Source organism: Kogia breviceps, chromosome 4, assembly GCF_026419965.1.
Source record: "Kogia breviceps isolate mKogBre1 chromosome 4, mKogBre1 haplotype 1, whole genome shotgun sequence".
Lineage (NCBI taxonomy): Eukaryota > Metazoa > Chordata > Mammalia > Artiodactyla > Physeteridae > Kogia > Kogia breviceps.
Genome location: NC_081313.1, coordinates 151147528 through 151165732, shown reverse-complemented (window position 1 = coordinate 151165732; position 18205 = coordinate 151147528). Strand labels below are relative to the sequence as shown.

The 18205-nt window shown below is 42.1% G+C and overlaps 3 protein-coding genes across 6 annotated transcripts in view; 1 reads left to right on the top strand and 2 right to left on the bottom strand.

Moving 5' to 3' along the window:
• The window catches only part of MAML1 (mastermind like transcriptional coactivator 1), a 46774-nt gene extending 33325 nt beyond the window's left edge, over positions 1-13449 (bottom strand). Inside the window, exon 1 of the mRNA XM_059060512.2 lies at positions 12839-13449. Coding sequence (XP_058916495.1) covers positions 12839-13159 — 321 coding nt within the window. The 5' untranslated portion in view covers positions 13160-13449. The remainder of the gene's footprint in view (positions 1-12838) is intronic.
• Positions 1-18205, top strand: part of HNRNPH1 (heterogeneous nuclear ribonucleoprotein H1) — a 264799-nt gene that overhangs the window by 161739 nt on the left and 84855 nt on the right. The window lies entirely within an intron of this gene.
• Positions 15140-18205, bottom strand: part of CANX (calnexin) — a 35177-nt gene continuing 32111 nt past the window's right edge. For both annotated transcript variants that reach the window (XM_059060528.2, XM_067032233.1), the window contains one exon: positions 15140-17470. In XM_059060528.2, coding sequence (XP_058916511.1) covers positions 17417-17470 — 54 coding nt within the window. In that variant the 3' untranslated portion in view covers positions 15140-17416. The remainder of the gene's footprint in view (positions 17471-18205) is intronic.

Here is an 18205-nt window from a genome sequence, read left to right as displayed (position 1 = left end):
GACCAGTGATGGAACCCACGTCCCCTGCATTGGAAGGTGGATTCTTTACCACTGGACAACCAGGGAAGTCCCTCAAATTCTTTTTTAAATCATTTCTTTCTTTTAGTAACTTCTGTTTTTCAGATGTTCAACCTCCTACACTGGTCCTCTAATTTTCTCCTCTATTTTAGGCTTTGTCTTTTTTTTCTTTACTTTTTGGGAAAATTACTCATATTTCATATGTTCGTAGTTTCATATATAGTTCACACATATATTTCGTATTTTTATAATATTTCCAAGATTTTGTTTTCTGAATTAAAAATTATTGGTTCATAAATACAATATATCCTCTTATCCCTCTCATTAACATCTCATTGGCCGAAGCAAGTCATATGTCCAAGCTCCAAATCAAGGAATGGGGACATATACTCTGCCTGCTCTGAAACTATGGCAAGGGTGTAGGTGTATAATATGACCCAAAGAGTGAAGAATTGAGACCAAACATTTAACCTACCTCCACACAACTAAGGGATATGACATATTCCCATGAATAACAGTGACTCACTTTAGCAGTGATAAGGGATGAAAGTCAGGGGAGAGGTGGAAAAGGGAGGGCATCAGTAGGCAAGAAGATATATAGTTAAAAAGAGCCCCAAGTACAGTAGTTCCCCCTTATCCATGGGGTTGCACCCCCAGTGGATGCCTGAAACTGGGCATAGTACTGAAATCTATACATTTCACTTAAAGGAAGCACTTTACACTTTCTCTTTGGCATCTCTGAATTTCCGGCATCACCACTCTTGTGTTTTGGGGCCATTATTAAGTAAAATGAGGGTTAGATGCACTTAAATACTGTGACTATCAATCTGATAACCCAGATGGCTACTAAGTGACTAAAGGGTGTGTAGGGTATACAGCGTAAATATGCTAGACAAAGGGATGATTCATGTTCCCAGGGGAACAGAGCACAAGATTTCATCACACTACTCAGAATGGCACCTAATTTAAAACTTATTAATTATTTCTAAAATTTTCTACTTAATATTTTCAGACAGTGGTTGACCTCAGGTAACTGGAACAGTGGAAAGCAAAAATGCAGATAAGTGGGGACTGCTGTAATTCTGATATACATGACACTCTGCCAAAGAGTATCTTTTAAAAAATAAATTTATTTGTTTATTTATTTTTGGCTGTGTTGGGTCTTCATTGCTGCGCACGGGCTTTCTCTAGTTGTGGCGAGTGGGGGCTACTCTTCGTTGTGGTGCACAGGCTTCTCATTGTGGTGGCTTCTCTTGTGGAGCACGGGCTCCAGGTGCACAGGCTTCAGTAGTTGTGGCACACGTGCTCAGCAGTTGTGGCTCACGGTCTCTTGAGCTCAGGCTCAGTAGTTGTGGCACATGGGCTTAGTTGCTCCATGGCATGTGGGATCTTCCCAGACCAGGGCTCAAACCCATGTCCCCTGCACTGGCAGGCAGATTCTTAACCACTGCACCTCCAGGGATTTCCCGATATGCCTTTATTAAGAAGCCCTTATTAGGGACTTCCCTGGTGGTCGAGTGGTTAAGACTCTGTGCTTCCAATGCAGGGGGCACTGGTTCGATCCCTAGTCGTGGAACTAAGATCCCACATACCAGCAAGGTGTGGCCAATAAATAAATAACTAACACCCTTATAATTGCTAAAAATTTTCCAGGCATATGGTTTGGAAAATCATAGTTTTTGCCTTGTAATTAATTTTTCAAAAATTGTGATCACAAATGAACCTATCTATGAAACAGAAGTAGAATCAGGAACATAGGGAATAGATTGGTGGTTGCCAAGGGGTTGGGGGGAGAGGGTTGGATGGGGAGTTTGGGATTAGCAGCTGCAAACAGGTATACATAGAATAGATAAACAACAAGGTCCTACTGTACAGCACTGGGAACTATATTCAGTATCCTGTGATAAACCATAATGGAAAAGAATATGAAAAAGAATGTATATATCTATGTACAACTGAGTCACTGTGCTATACAGCAATAAGTAACACAACACTAATTCAACTATACTTCAAAAATAATTTGTGGTCAAAAACCATATCATAAAAATTACCATCTTTTTTATGTGTACAGTACAGTAGTGTTAACTATATGCACACTGTTGTGCAACAAATCTCTAGAACTTTTCATCTGGCAAAACTGAAACTCTACGTCCACTGAACAACTCCCACTCTCCCCTTCCCTCCAGCCCTGGCAACTACTATTCTACTTTGTGTTTCTAAGAGTTTCACTATTTTAGATATCTCAGATAAGTGGAATCATGCAGTATTCCTCTTTCTGCAATTGGCTTATTTCATTTAGCATAATGTCCTCAAGGTTCATCCATGTTTCAACATATGACAAGATTTCCTTCCTTTTTAAGGCTTAATAATAGCCCACTGTATGTATACACCACATTTTCTTCATCCATTCATATTTGTTGATAGAAACTCAGACTGCTTCCACCTCTTGGCTATTATGAACAAGGCTGCAATGAACATGGCAGTACAAATCAGGGCCTACTGTCTTACCTCTGTCAACTCCACCTCTGAAATGATCCCAGCCTAAAAATATACAGCTTCTGACTCCCAATTCAGAGTTCCTTCCACAATATCATTAACATTCGTTCAACAGATGCTTGCTGACTGCCAAATATGTGGGAGGTCTGGTGCTAAACTACTGGTCTTGCTCTCAGATTGCTCATAGTCTAATGGAGAGTGGCAAACAGGCTAATTAAAGTTCAGTGTGGTTGTTCTGGCAGAGGTTTAAGTACCTAGCCTGGCTAGAGAAGGGACTTAGGAAAGAGGTACTAGAGGAGATGGCACATGAGCAGAGTTCTGAATGGTGAGCAGGTGTCAGGCATTATGAGACTAGGGAAGGGCATACACCTAAAGACACCTAGAGAAATTAGGCCATTTTCAAAGAACTGCATTCAAAGTATTTTAGGGACCTTGGAGTGTTGCACATGGGTTTCATTCCCATGGTGCCAGATGCCACCCCAATGACATACTGCTCCAAATGTTCACTGTATACCACAGTCTCTTCTGTTGCTCTGCTAGGCACAATAGTTCTTCACTGACTTAAGGGCCTTGAGCACTTAAATTGCCAAAGTTTGGCCTGTAAGTTGGGATGCTCTGAATTAAGACTACCATAGAGTGGGCAGCAGGAGTGGTGATATTTTTTCATTTAAAGACATCATTCTTCCATCCTCAACTAACCAAATAACATATAGCTCTTCAAATGAATGCTTAATATGAATAAAATACATGCAGGCAATGCACAGTATTTGATGCAGGCAACAAAACTCATGACAAGGCTCCATGCTCTTGAACTCTGCCTTAGAATTCAGAAGTGATGGTACTCACGGGGTTGTATAGTATTATTTGTATTTGAAAAATGAAGTCAACCTTTTTCTGACAGAAAGCTGATTAACTTGAAAATGGAGACTGATTTTGCCAATTAGGTAGACATTTTTCATACATTAAACAAGCTACAGTCACAGCTCTAAGGTTTTGATGAAAAGATATCTAAAGCAAATAAAAATATTTTATCAAAAAATACTGTATTGGCAAAGATGTATTGAAATGAACAGTATTTTGATTTTCCCAACCAATTTCGAGTATATTAGGTTAAACAAGGTCTTTCTAAGTGAAAGAATAACATGTATAATCAACAATCAATTGAGGGCTTCCCTGGTGGCGCAGTGTTTGAAAGTCCGCCTGCCAATGCAGGAGACTCGGGTTCGTGTCCTGGTCCGGGAAGATCCCACATGCAGCGGAGCGGCTGGGCCCGTGAGCCATGGCCACTGAGCCTGCACGCCTGGAGCCTGTGCTCCGCAACAGGAGAGGCCACAGCAGTGAGAGGCCCGCTTACCGCAAAAAAAAAAAAAAAAACAAACCAATCAACTGATAAGATTTGGTAAAGCCTTTGTGTTTCATTTCTCCGTAACTGAGAAAGTGAATGACTGATGACTAGATTATCCTTTTGTAAGTCAGATGGTTTCTAGTTCTCTGCTATCATTAAAGTTGAAAGTGTACCTAACCAAGCTGTCGTCTAATTGGTAAATTAATTTTGTTTGTTTGTTTGTTTGTTTTGCGGTACGCGGGCCTCTCACTGTTGTGGCCTCTCCCATGGCAGGGCACAGGCTCCGGACGTGCAGGCTCAGCGGCCATGGCTCACGTGCCCAGCCGTTACGCGGCATGTGGGATCTTCCCGGACCGGGGCACGAACCCGTGTCCCCTGCATCGGCAGGCGGACTCTCAACCACTGAGCCACCAGGGAAGCCCGGTAAATTAATTTTGATGATACATATCACTGTGTGATTTTTGGCATACCAACTCAAATTTCAAAAACTTGATTAACATTGTATAATTAAATTTCTTCCTTTCTTTTATACTTATGTGAACAAGGATTACTGGAACTTAAATGTATAAAAACAAACAAAAAATAGGAAAATTAAGAACTGTCATTTTGTCAACAAGTAATATTCATCCACAGTTATGTCAACAAATTTAGGTGGGAAAAGCCTCATCCATCTCATTAAGGGAGGCATGTATAATAAACCTGTACTTTTTTTGCTTAATTATTTACAAAAATTTATAATGCATTTGTTGTATACTAATTTACTGTAATTCCACTTACTGAAATAAGAAATATATATAACACACAGAACCCTATAAATGCTACATACATTCTTTTGTATATATCAATTTTATTTTTGGCCACGCTGTGGCTTGTGGGATCCTAGTTCCATGACCAGGGATCAAACCCGGGCCCTCAGCAGTGAAAGTGTGGAGTCCCAACCACTTGACTGCCAGGGAATTCCCTATAAATCAACTTTAAAAAGAGCAAAAAGGGAATTCACTGTATAGTAATAACCTATAAAAGAAAAGAATCTGAAAAAGGATATATATGTGTATATGGCAGAATCCCTTTGCTGTGTGCCTGAAACTAGCACAGCATTATAAATCAGCTATACTCCAATTAAAAAAAAAAAAAAAAAAGGAATGATTTAACATTTCTGTTAGGATTTCCCTGGTGGCACAATGGTTAAGAATCAGTCTGCCAATGCAGGGGACCTGAGTTCGAGCCCTGGTCTGGGAAGATCCCACATGCCACGGAGCAACTAAGCCTGTGCGCCACAACTACTGAGCCCGCATGCCACAAGTAGTGAAGCCTGCATGCCTAGAGCCCGTGCTCCGCAACAAGAGAAGCCACCACAATGAGAAGCCCACGCACCGCAACAAAGAGTAGCCCCCGCTTGCTGCAACTAGAGAAAAGCCAACGTGCAGTAAAATAAATAAATAAACCTTCTTAAAATAAATAAATAAAATTTCTGTTAAAGAAAAGCATTCTTTAAATGGTTGATGAAAGCATATCACTAAGGTATTCAGATTCCACTGGCGACATTTTAAAAAACGATATAACCATTTTATTTTTAAATGTTAATATTTATAATTCTCTGGAAGTTATATCCTCTGCAACTATAAACAGCATTTTTGCCATTTTTTCCTCTTTTTAAAATAGTTGATTCACATTAAACATATGTAAGTACTTGTGTGTTACATAAATTTCTTATTTCATATATTTCACTTAATAAATTGTTACAGTAATTTAATATACAATTGATTAACACAACAAATGCATTATAATTTTTCATAAGCTTAAAAACTTAGGATGAAAAGTTCAAAATGTCAACATAAAAATGTGTGAAGCGGGGTTCACAATGTTTCAAAATTATTTAGTCCAAACACCCAGTATCAAACAGAAAGCTTTTCGTGATATGACTCCTACCTTTCCAGTTTTATCTTCCAGCCTCTCTGGCACTTTAAGCCTTAAATTCAAAGATTTACTCACTGTCATAATTTTGTGCTTTTGCTTAGTTTTCCAAAGGAATCAAAATCCTATTAGATGCCCCCTGATAAGAGCTCAAGTCCACATGCATATTAGCCTATTAAATGTTTGGAAATATCCTAAATAAAGGAAACTTTAAATTTGTTTATCCCAGTGTCACCCAAATTTGCTCAACTCTAGAACTCTTATAACAGCCCATGAAATTAGCGTTTCATGTAACACCCTTTGGGAAAACATCTGGCAAAATATTAAGACCCATTTTAAAAGTCAAGTCTTTAAAGCTTTCCAAACTTCACCCAAGGGGCATCCCTTTCCTAGTATTCCCACAGGCTCTTCAGCTCTCAACAGGGCTTTGCAATGAACTGTTTACCATCTACTCCCCAACAGACTGCACGACACACAGGTCTGGCACCACCACAATTTCTGGCTCCCAGCAGGAGCTCAATGTTGGTTGAACAAATAACCAACTTAAAGACGGAAATAGAGACCTCCCTGGCGGTCCAAGTGGTTAAGACTCTGCTCTCCCAATGCAGGGGGCACTGGTTCGATCCCTGGTCGGGGAACTAAGATTCCGCATGCTGCAGAGTGTGGCCAAAACAAACAAACAAAACAAAACAAACAAACAAAAAAACAGGAAATGAAGAAAAGGAGTGGATAATTCCCAAGTTTCTATTTTGGATGACTGGACTAGGGAAAATACTCTGAAGAAACATAAGACTGGCACGAAAAAGGGAGAGTCCCTTTTGGACATGTGGGAAATCAAAGTGGAAATGTCCTGTAGACAGCTGGATCTGAACCTTGGTAGAGATATCTGGAGAATCTCATTATTATAGGTGATAGACAAAGCCATGAAAGAATCAATGACAGGGACCTCCCTGGTGGTCCAGTGGTTAAGAATCCGCCTTCCAAGGGGCTTCCCTGGTGGCGCAGTGGTTGAGAGTCTGCCTGCTGATGCAGGGGACACGGGTTCGTGCCCCGGGCCGGGAAGATCCCACATGCCGCGGAGCGGCTGGGCCCGTGAGCCATGGCCGCTGAGCCTGGGCGTCCGGAGCCTGTGCTCCGCAATGGGAGAGGCCACAACAGTGAGAGGCCCGCGTACCGCAAAATAAAAAGAATCCGCCTTCCAATGCAGGGGATATGGGTACGGGGCAACTAAGCCCGCAAGCCACAACTAGAGAGCCCACGTGCCACAACTACTGAGCCTGGGCGCCCTGGAGTCCGCACACAACTAGAGAGAAGCCTGCGCACTGCAACGAAGAACCCAAGCACCACAACGAAAGATCCCGCATGCCCCAACGAATATCCCACGTGCTACGACGAAGACCCGACGCAGCCAAATAAATAAATATTTAAAAAAATCAATGACATTAACCCAGGAAAAGAAAACTGAGTGAAAAAAGTAGAGAATATAATTGGTTGGGGACCATGAATGTTTAAAAAGTGTGCAAAGAACGTTTCTCAAGCCAAAAAAAAGGGAATTCCCTTCAACTCCTCCCGTTTGCCCCCATCCAATCCATTGAGTCCATCAGCAACCTCTGTCACCTCTGCCTTCAGAAGCTGTCCAGAATCCATCTCCTCCTCTCCATCTGCACTACTAGCACCAGCCCCAGCCTAGACATTGCAAAAGCTTTAACTGCAACCACTCTTGCCCAGACCAATCCCAGACATCCTCCATCTAGCACCAGAAGGGCCTTTAAAAAATGTTAGATCACGTGATGTTTTTGCTTAAAATCCTGCTATTGCTTCTCACTGCACCTGATCTGATCCTTGCTTACTCATACCAGCTGCATACCTGCTGCTCTGGCCACAATGACCTCCTTTCTGTCTTCATGCAAGCTCAGAAGGTTCCTGCCTCCGAGACTTTGTGCTGGTGGTTCTCTCTAACTGGCATGTTCTTTTCTGAAACTTTCAGCTGATTCATAACCTCCTGTCATTCAGGCCAAATTAAGACAGAGCTGCTACTACCATATCTAAAGCTGCTGCTACAAATCACTCAGTATCACATAACTCTTCAAATTTTTTCTTAGTATTTATTATAACTTAAAATTAATTTTAAAAATTATTGATCTCTCTCCATAAAAGCAGAGTTTCAATCTGTCTTGTTCACTGCTGTATCCCTAGCAACTAAAATATGCTCTGGCCCACAGTAGGCACTCAAATATTTGTTGCATGAATTAATACGGGAAAGCAGGAAGGAGACAAAAAAAGTCAGAAAGCTGGAAAGAAAATCAGAAGAGAGTAGAAGCTAAGAGAAGAGTCTTAGGAAGGAGGAAGTCAAAAAGAATGATGACTAAGAAGTCACTGAGTTTGGTAATTCCATCTTTGGTGTCCTTTAAGTGGGCAGCTTCGGAAAAGTAGAAGAGGTAGAAGGCAGATTACAATGGGGCAATGAGTAAATGGGAAGTGCAGTGGAAAGCGCAAAGGGAAGGAAGGAGATAGAATACTATTTTGAGGGTGAGAAAAGACAAAAGAAAGGAGAATATGTGCTCCTGTTTCAAGCTAAAGGGAAGGACACAGTGGGAAAGGGGATACTGAAGATAAAAAAAGAAAGATGGTACTATGACAAGGTCGCAAATGTTACAGGAAGACATGGGATCCTGAAACCACATTAGTCATCTTTTCTCTAAAATTATCCCACATGATTATAGAACAATGTCTGTTGTATGTTTAGAAATATCTACTCTCTGAAAATAATTTGTTATTTACATAACTCCTACACAAGTTCAGTCTACAAAATCATTATTAAAATTTCGCACATCTTTCTTAACTCTTAGAAGGTACACACTGGGTGTTTGGGGTGGAGAGTCATGTGTGCAGTGTTCTCACAGGTGGTTCAGAGAACAAAAGTTTTAGGGAGAAAGAGAGGAGAGAAAGAGGTATGTATGCAAATGATAAATCAAATGGGGCATGATGATGACAACGGGTAGAATCTAAGAGGAGGGTATGCAGATGTTCTTTGTACTATTTGTGTAGTTATGTACAGATAAAAGTTAAAAAGAGAGAGAAGAAAGAAAAAGAGGAAAGAAGATAGAAAGGAAGGAAATTACAGATTAACATTTTTCATGAACTTAAATGCAAAAAATCGAAAAAATATGAACATTTTGAATCTAGAGATGTATAAAAAGAGTTCTTAAACATAACATCAAAACACAATTCATAAAATAAATGATTATAAACTGGATTTTACCAAAATTAAATTTTTCTGTCCTGTGAAAGATCTTATTAAAAGGATAAAAAGAAAAAGAAAAAAAAAAGAGAGACAGAGAGAGAGAAATACTGCATGCCTAAACTAAGCAGGAAAGGCAACTTCCATGAATGGTTGGCATGCAACCGTCAAATTTCTTGGTAGACTATCACAACGACTTAAGGAATAAGCAGCAAAAGTGTGACAATGGTGGATAAGGGGATGTGGCATAAACCTTTATAACATTTCACTAAAAGAGGGATTTCCCTGGTGGTACAGTGGCTGAGGCTCTGCACTCCCAATTCAGGGGGGCCTGGGTTTGAGCCCTGGTCAGGGAACGAGATCCCACATGCATGCCGCAACTAAGAAGTCCACGTGTCATGGCGAGTATCCCGTGTGCTGCAACTAAGACCCGGTGCAGCCAAAATAAATAAATATTTTTAAAAATTTTACTAAAAGAAAAGGTTCAAGCTATTGTAGAAGACTATTTTCATGACAGAATCAATGTATAAAGTGAGTGGATAATTCTCTATTATCTGGCATCCCTAATACAAAGAAGTCAATCTGGACTTCCCTGGTGGCACAGTGGTTAAGAATCCGCCTGCCAATGCAGGGGACATGGGTTCGATCCCTGGTCCAGGAAGATCCCACATGCTGCAGAGCAACTAAGCCTGTGTGCCACAACTACTGAGCCTGTGCACCACAACTACTGAGCCCACGTGCCACAACTACCGAAGCCCGCATGCCTAGAACCCGTGCTCCGCAACAAGAGAAGCCACCGCAATGAGAAGCCTGTGCACCACAATGAAGAGTAGCCCCCACTCACCGCAACTAGAGAAAGCCCCTGTGCAGCAATGACAACCCAATGCAGCCAAAAATAAATAAATTAAATAAATAAAATTTTTTAAAAAGTCAATCCTGTCATTAGAAAACTACTATTTGGTTTTTAATGAGCACACACAGTATGAAGAAAACCTAATGAGGTAATTCCTTGACAATTAGAGTAGAAAAAGGTCTGAAGCACTGTTTCTTTTTTTTTTTTTTGCGGTATGCAGGCCTCTCACTGTTGTGGCCTCTCCCGTTGTGGAGCACAGGCTCCGGACACGCAGGCCTAGCGGCCATGGCTCACGGGCTTAGTTGCTCCGCGGCATGTGGGATCTTCCCGGACCAGGGCACGAACCCGTGTCTCCTGCATCGGCAGGCGGATTCTCAACCACTGCGCCACCAGGGAAGCCCTGAGGCACTGTTTCTGATCCATCTCTAACAGTATCTACAGTAGGAAGATAGTGGTCAAGGTTTTGTTGTGGTGGAATATCCTAAGAAGGGGAAAAACATAAGCAGAAGGTGTACTCTACTAGTAATCTGACTTGATCCCTTTTCACTTGTACAAATGGTTTACTGATGGTAACTCTGCTATGAAACGACTGCGTAAGAGTACTACAGGACATTTGGAAAAAATAAGAATAATATTCCTTATGTAAGGAATATTAATTAGATCAAATACATACACAGAATTGTCAAAAATAACAATGACTAAGAGGCACTTTCTCCCCTCCATTTCTCTGGCAAAGCTGCGCTCTCTCCAAGCCAAAATTCTACCAAGGCAAGGACTCTCCCCATCTCTGAACTGAAGGAGCCACTAAAACGGAACAAGCCACTGTGTTCTTAGTGACACTGATCTTCCATTCCTAAAACCCCACTCCAAGGCCAAAGAGCTCACCTAGAATCACTTGGAGACTGAAGTGAAAAGGGTCCCTCTTCCAAGTAAGGAGGCTGAAGAGCAATTCCACTCTAAAGTTTAACTCATGAAATCCATGGGTCAAGGTTTAATGTGATAAGACATCAACATAACATGGCACACCTAATCACCCAAAAGAATGACTGACAGGCCAGACTCAAGTTCTAACACACTCAGAATTAATTTCTCTTCAAACAGCATGTCCAATTTCTCCCTAGTAGTTTAGGACTAAAAATATCATAGGGGATCTAAATTCTTAGTCTCTTTAAACAAATTGAATCACTACTAATATACATTTTAGGGGGGTTCAAGGTAACTATGTGTGTGTAAAATTGAGATTTTTATAAGCTTTCACTATTTACTTACACGGAATTACCACCCACAACTCTTTTTTTAAAAAAATTAATCAATCAATTAATTAATTAATTTTTGGCTGTGTTGGGTCTTGTTGCTGTGTGCAGGCTTCTCATTGTGGGGGCTTCTCTTGTTGCGGAGCACGGGCTCTAGGCGCACAGGCTTCAGTAGTTGTGGCATGTGGGCTCAGTAGTTGTGGCTCGCAGGCTCTAGAGCTCAGGCTCAGTAGTTGTGGCACACGGGCTTAGCTGCTCCGCGGCATGTGGGATCTTCCTGGACCAGGGCTCCAACCTGTGTCCCCTGCATTGGCAGGCGGATTCTTAACCACTGTGCCACCAGGGAAGCCCACCCCCCACAACTCCTAAAAGTCTTTCCTTTGACTGTGAACTGCACCCCTCCCTGTCTCCCAAGGCTTACAGTCTGTTTGCAAGACATGTCCTAAAGTAGTGACAATGTGCTTAAAATAAATAGCATAGACAATACATTTCCTAAATGTTTTGACAAAGGAGATTCTAACTGCTGTGGGGTAGGGTGGAAACTGGTTTCAAAGAGGAAGATGAGATGGACCTGAAGGATGTCAGGATTCTGAAAGGTGATGGGGGAGGGTCCTGCAGGCAGCCTTTCCATGTATGAAATATTTTTCACATCGACACTCATTTCTTTTTGAGTCTTATAAAAATCCTAGAGGAAACCAAACACATCCTCAGTTTACAGATAAGAAAAGTGAGGATGAGAAGACGTGACTATGTAAGACTTGATAACAATAAGCAATGAGATGTCCAGCAGCCCAAGCTAGTGTGGGAGAGAATAAGGAAAATAATTCAACCAGAGCAGAGCATAGGGGCTGTGACAGACCTAGCATTTAAAGGGTGAAAGAGACCGAACACCTTAAGACTAATTAGGGAAGAGTACTGCAACAGCCCAGGTGAGACCTTAACAAAGTAATGAATTTTAAAACACACAGAAATTAACTTGGTAACGTTTGTTCTAAACTTTAAATTACCAAGAAAACAACAGCAAGGAACCTCATAATCAGTCTCAGAAAGGGAAAGCTCTAACCAACAAATTTCCCGAATATCTACTGAGAACCCAAAGGGCATAATAATTTACCAACAAACTCTAATCAGAGATTTTAAACAGGCTTATAATGAAAACTGGCTTTGTCAACACTATTGCTGGAATCACAAATTGACAAATTTCAGGGTTGCCTAAATAAAGAATACCTTTGTACACCTCAATGAGAAGTACTATGTCTTTACTAAGATTTCCAAAGATTCTTGATTTTCCATGCAGAACAGTTTGGTCAACTAAAGGCCGTTTTATTTCCATATTTAAACCCTGACCCTGCAAAGAGCAAGGACCCAACGAACATTTGCAGAATAAATGAGGCCACTATCACAGGCAACTTTCATGCCAGTCTGTTCCAAAATAAAGTTCTCAAAATTGCGGAATCCAGTCTGGAAGAAATACCTTTCACCGACAGTTCGCCAGCCTTCCCAGCCGGCACCTTAATATAAGGTCCTTAGGGTCATATTTTCCCAAAGTAACGCCACAGTGCCATTTCCCGCAGATGACAACCGCTCAGTCCCTGCCATGTTAGCCTCCCCCGAGCCAGACCAGAGAAGTTGCGGGCACTGGGGAAGTCCCAAAGAGCCCTGGGCGACGTCAGGGGCAGCATCTCCAGGGAAAAGGCTGCTCCCCGAGTCCTACTCACCGCGACCGGGAGGCCGTGCTCTGGGCCATCGGCGGTGTCGAGGCGGGGGGCCGGGGCCGGCGCCGGGGCCTGAGCTGGGGCCGGGGCGGGCGGCTGCCGGTGCTTGCCGGCGCGCTTGGCCTTGGCCTGGATGCAGCGCTGGTGGAGGGCGAAGGTGTGCTGGCGCTCGAGCTCCAGGCGCTCGGGCGATACGGCCTCATAGCGGGCCTCGCAGGTGCTGTGGTGGCGCCGGCACAGCTCGATGCGCCGGCGGAGGCGCTCCATGACCGCGCTGTGTCGCGGCAGCGCGAACTCCGCCATGGGGCAGGTGGGCAGCACCATGGGCCGCGGGCTGCACGGGCCGGGCCCGAGGCGGGCCTCTCGGGGCCGGCTGGCACGGCAAGCTCCGCTCCCCGCCGGCTGCCCGGCTGCCTCACGGCCACGCCATGGCCCCGCGAGCTGCGGAGCGGGCTCGCGCGCGGCGGGGGTCTTCCTCTAGCCCCGCTCGGCCCAACCCAGGCAGTCACTCGCTGCCCACCTCAGGCCTCGGCCTGTCCCCGTCGCCCCGGCCCCATTGTTTTCCGCGCCGCCGCCGCCGCCGCCATCTTAAAATTGTTTTCAGGGCTCTCGGAAAAGGGCGGGGCTCCGGCAGGCGAAAGCGGCGTCACGGCTGATGAACAGGGACTGCGGCCAATCAGAGAAGGAAGAGCGGGCCGCCCGAGGGGCGGGGCCTAGCACGCAAGAGGCGCGCCGAGGCCGCTCCCGTGCGCAGTTTAAAAGGAACTCTCAAGTGAGGCGGAGGGAAGCGGGTGGGCGGGCTTCAGTCCCCCTCCTCACCCATGTAAGTGACCGACAAGAGCCGGCTCTAAACGCCGCCTCACGCGGACAGGCCCTTCCGGGTCCGCCGTGGAAAGACGGGCAGTCGGCGCGGCGTAACCCGCCAGATCCAGACGCTCCTGGCACCACAGCGCTTCATTTTATTCTTCCTGTATACAGCCTCTTAAATGCGGCTTTGATAAGCTAAAAAGTATCCACGGTTTTTCAGTGTCAGCTGTTTTCGTTCGACCTCACGGCTCACATTCAGCCTCACAATTGGTAAGAATTGTACACGGGTGAAGTGAAAGAAGAGGTTTCTTCTTGCGCTGTTCTGAATCATCGAGACTATATAATCTTACCTTATATAAAAGTTTGAACGAATTTCATAAGTTCAATTACTACAACAAAAGCCCTAGCAGACAGGAATAAGAGGATGTGAAGGAGTCTAGCTCCTTTTCTAGGGGGGTAGAACTGCAAAGGATGATGCTTCACTAAAAAAACAGGGAGCCTGGCCTGCAAGCTTTACATTTAAAAGATGGTCTGTTAGGTAAAACTGAGTCTCAACAAAATACAACTAAAGACAATTACACTCTAGTATTATACCTAGTAGGCAAAGGGAGTGGGAGACTGTAGGGGAAAAAAACAGGAGCAATGAAACTACAGACCATCTCTGTTGGGCCAAGAGAAACTAGAGACAGGTATTGGCACCCTAACTGCTAAAATGTTAAAACAGGAGGTGCCAAAAGGCTGCACAATGAGAGACACCATAAACAGCTCAAACTTTGGTACAGTAACTTATTACTAGGCCAATGAAAATGTTTTATTTTAAAATCAGAAGAAAAAACTGAGTCCTTATTCAAATAGTACTTGTTTTTATGCAAATGCAGTAAAAAAATACAAGTGGCCCACCAAGGCAAAAGTGCTTAAGGGCTCATGAACGCCATAACATAGTCTTGCTTTTACCATTCTTCAAACATAAATTTTACACCAGAATTTAATAAATTTATTTTCTAATGGGAAAGATAATCATAACTAGCAGCAGTACATTTTGTGTACTCTTCAGTAAGCAATTCAAAAGCCTAATAATACTGCATAAAAAATAGTTATGGCCTAACGTTCAAAAATATTCCTGAAATATGTAGGAATATATAAAAGATGGAGTCTGATTCTGAACAAAGATTTATTTTCTAATAAATGTTTAAGTCGAATGGTTCCCATAAATCTCAAAGAACAATCTACAAATTACCCTTCCCTTTCTGAGCTCCTATACCTATTATAGAACTGAAACTACTGAACCCCAATCCAGCAGGAAAAGGATGCAAAGCCTACTCTGAATTATATTCAGATCCACGTGGTGAGACGTAGTAATTATTTCACGGTCCATAACAGTTTCTGCATATTAGCAAATTTCATGTAGTAGTCAATTAAAGGAAGATCAACCCACTATTGAACCAGTAAAACACACAAATTGAAGGTTATTATGAAAGAAGGTCAGTCAAAAGCAGATGCTTAACACAGGGCTTTAATGTAATACCATTTAGTAACGCAACAATTTGAGAAAAGTGAAGAGTATTTTATGGATGAGAGAAACTGAGGAACACATCTGATGGAGTGGGCATTTTACAACAATGGGACAAATAACCAGCATGTAAAATCATAATGTAAGTTCCTTTTAAAGAGCTGAATACTGCTGCTGGTCATTCATTAATGTATCAGACTTCTAATCAGAAGGCTGCACCTTCAACAAAGAGTGAAAAGAAAACCAAGAAATGACTTTTTGTTTTGTCTTTCTTTCTTTTTTTGGACAAACGTTGCTAAATTACCCTTGGAAAGGCAAATGAACAGTCTACTGATTTATATTTGTTATTCCACAGCTCAGCTGGAAGAAACCATAATGTCAATGGAGGGTGAAGAAGGCAGATTTCTGGAAATGCAATGATCCCACACACTTGCTTCAAGGAGAAACCTGCAGACATATTTTCAGGTCTTGCTAAGTAACTGTTTATTTGCACTCAATACATTTGGGAAAGTCTGCTACATAGCTAAGGTCACTGTGACCACAGAACAACAGATGAAAAGGATAAAGCACTGAACAGTATGAAAAATGCATCCCACCCTCATAAGAATTTAAGTGAACCAGTAAAAAACTGAAGATAAAATAAACAGATACAGCCTTCATCTTTTATGAATATACTTCCTCCCCAATATCTCCCCAATATAAACACTCTGGAGTGTTTATATATTCAGTGCAAGGAACAGTATCATCGGTACATTTGAAACACCTCTGAAGAAACAATAAAGCTAAAAAAAAATCTAATTCTGAATACATTTCAGTGTGGTGTAATAATGATGTTATTACACTATAGTGATGGGGGAGAGGCTCTGATAGCACCCATCTGCATTCCACATGAAAAATCAAACCTAAGATCATTTCTTAAAAATTATACAAGCCACAGACTTAAAAAAAATTTGAACAGGACTGCTTTATCATGTAATTTAAGACAGAACTGTTACATGAACTGCAAATAAAGACTGAAAAGATTTAGCAGCTACAAAAATCAGAAAACTCATGCTAAAAGTCACTCCTCCATAAATACTTTTAGCCTGTGTTCAATTACAGTCAATTCTGAATTGGCTCGCCTCTGGATTAGACTTCTAATGTCTTTACATGGAGTAAAAGAAATGGTAAAGATGAAGGACACTATTCTATTGTGTACTTTGACCCTGGAAAGGTGTGGGTCTGCTTAATAAAGGCAGAAGAAACATACACATAATCACAGTAAAGCTTAACACTATGCAGAGCTCATAAGCATTTTCAGCAACGGACTGCAAGCTGCGCTGTGAAGACAATGCATAGCAGAGGAGAAAGCTGGGAATTTGGGGAAATTGAGAAGGTAAAACAGTGTCAACACAGTGGAAGATGTGATGAAAACATCTGCATCTACTCTGGTAGCATTCCTTAAGAAGCCACCTGCTTGAGAAGGCTGGAGCCCAGACACTCCCAGGGTGTGAAGAATGAATGCCCGAGAGCCACATTATGCCACCTCCTCCACTAACTGCAAAGCTGTCTGGGAACTGAGTTGTTCCAAAGGCAAAAGAACACACATACTTCATGGCCTAACCAACATCAAGTGAAAAGTTTTTCTTTTTGCATGTCTATTTTTAACACAATTTTAATAGAACCTTTATATAAATTTGGGCTTCCATCCAATCACTCTCCTCAATTTCCTTAGGAGGAATTGAATAATGGAAGCAAGCAAAATAAGATTATAACCACAAATGACTGCACTTTAAACATGATTATCAATTTTAAGGGACAAAGACACGTGAATGTTTTGTAATACCAAACTTAAAAAACAAAATCAGTTACTTCAAATTCAGCCCCCTAGCATTTTTAAAGGTTGGTGTTATTTCTGCATGGACAGATTAATATATTAAATTAAGCCAAGATTTTTAAAGACTGACAAAGTTCTATCACTATTTTAAAAAACAAAGATGTTTAAAAACAAAAAAATACAAGTTAGTTGCTTCATGTTACATTTCACAACCATTATGTTAAATGCTTTCTTTCTACAGAAACAGGGTCCTTTATGTCACAACTGCAATTATTTACTGCTAGATGTTTAAAATTACACAGGCTAGTGTTCAACTGGAACCTGTTGATGGTGACTCTGAAGGTTTTCTGAGTTTCAACCTAAGATGTGCCAGGTCCTCTCCTAGGACCCACACTTTGCAGGGGAAGGGCAGGGAGAGGAAATCACAGATCAAGTTCTTAAGATTGTTTCACTCTCTTCGTGGCTTTCTGTTTCTTGGTGATCTGTTCAAAATTTCATCCTCCTGTTGGTTGTAAAAACAAGAAATTCACTATAATTAGCATATTTTTTTAAAAAGTAAAAGTTCACCAAGTTTTCAAATGAGCCAGGCTGAGTATAACCCATCTGAGGAGAAACAGGAAAAGAAAAATGATTAGAAGAAAATGCATGAAAAACAATGTTGGCTCAAAGGTGGTGGGATTCTATGTGTTCTAATTCAGTCTTTGTTTTCTAAATCTAACCTATAAGCATTTTCTTTAAAAAGGACCAGACGGACTTCCCTGGTGGCGCAGTGTTTGAGAGTCCACCTGCCGATGCAAGGGACACAGGTTCGTGCCCTGGTCCGGGAAGATCCCACATGCCGCGGAGCGGCTAGGCCCGTGAGCCTTGGCCACGGAGCCTGCGTGTCCGGAGCCTGTGCTCCACAATGGGAGAGGCCACAACAAATAAAAATAAAAATTTAAAAAGGACCAGACACCAGGCTTTCACATGTTATCCTGCTTAATCCTGAATAATCTACTGGCCTGTGGACACATTAGTCCCACTTTGAGGCTGAGAAAGCAAAGATTCAAGAGGACTAAAGGCTATCAAAGCTCAGTCCCATATAAAACTCAAGACTACAAGCCCAGTGCTCTTTCTACTCTACACACACTTATTGTGTGAGGAAGTTTGGGGAATATAAAAATGGACTGGTCCCTACCTGAAAGAACTCTGCATTCTAGTTGAGACAGAATACATCCACTGAAAATATTTATATTAT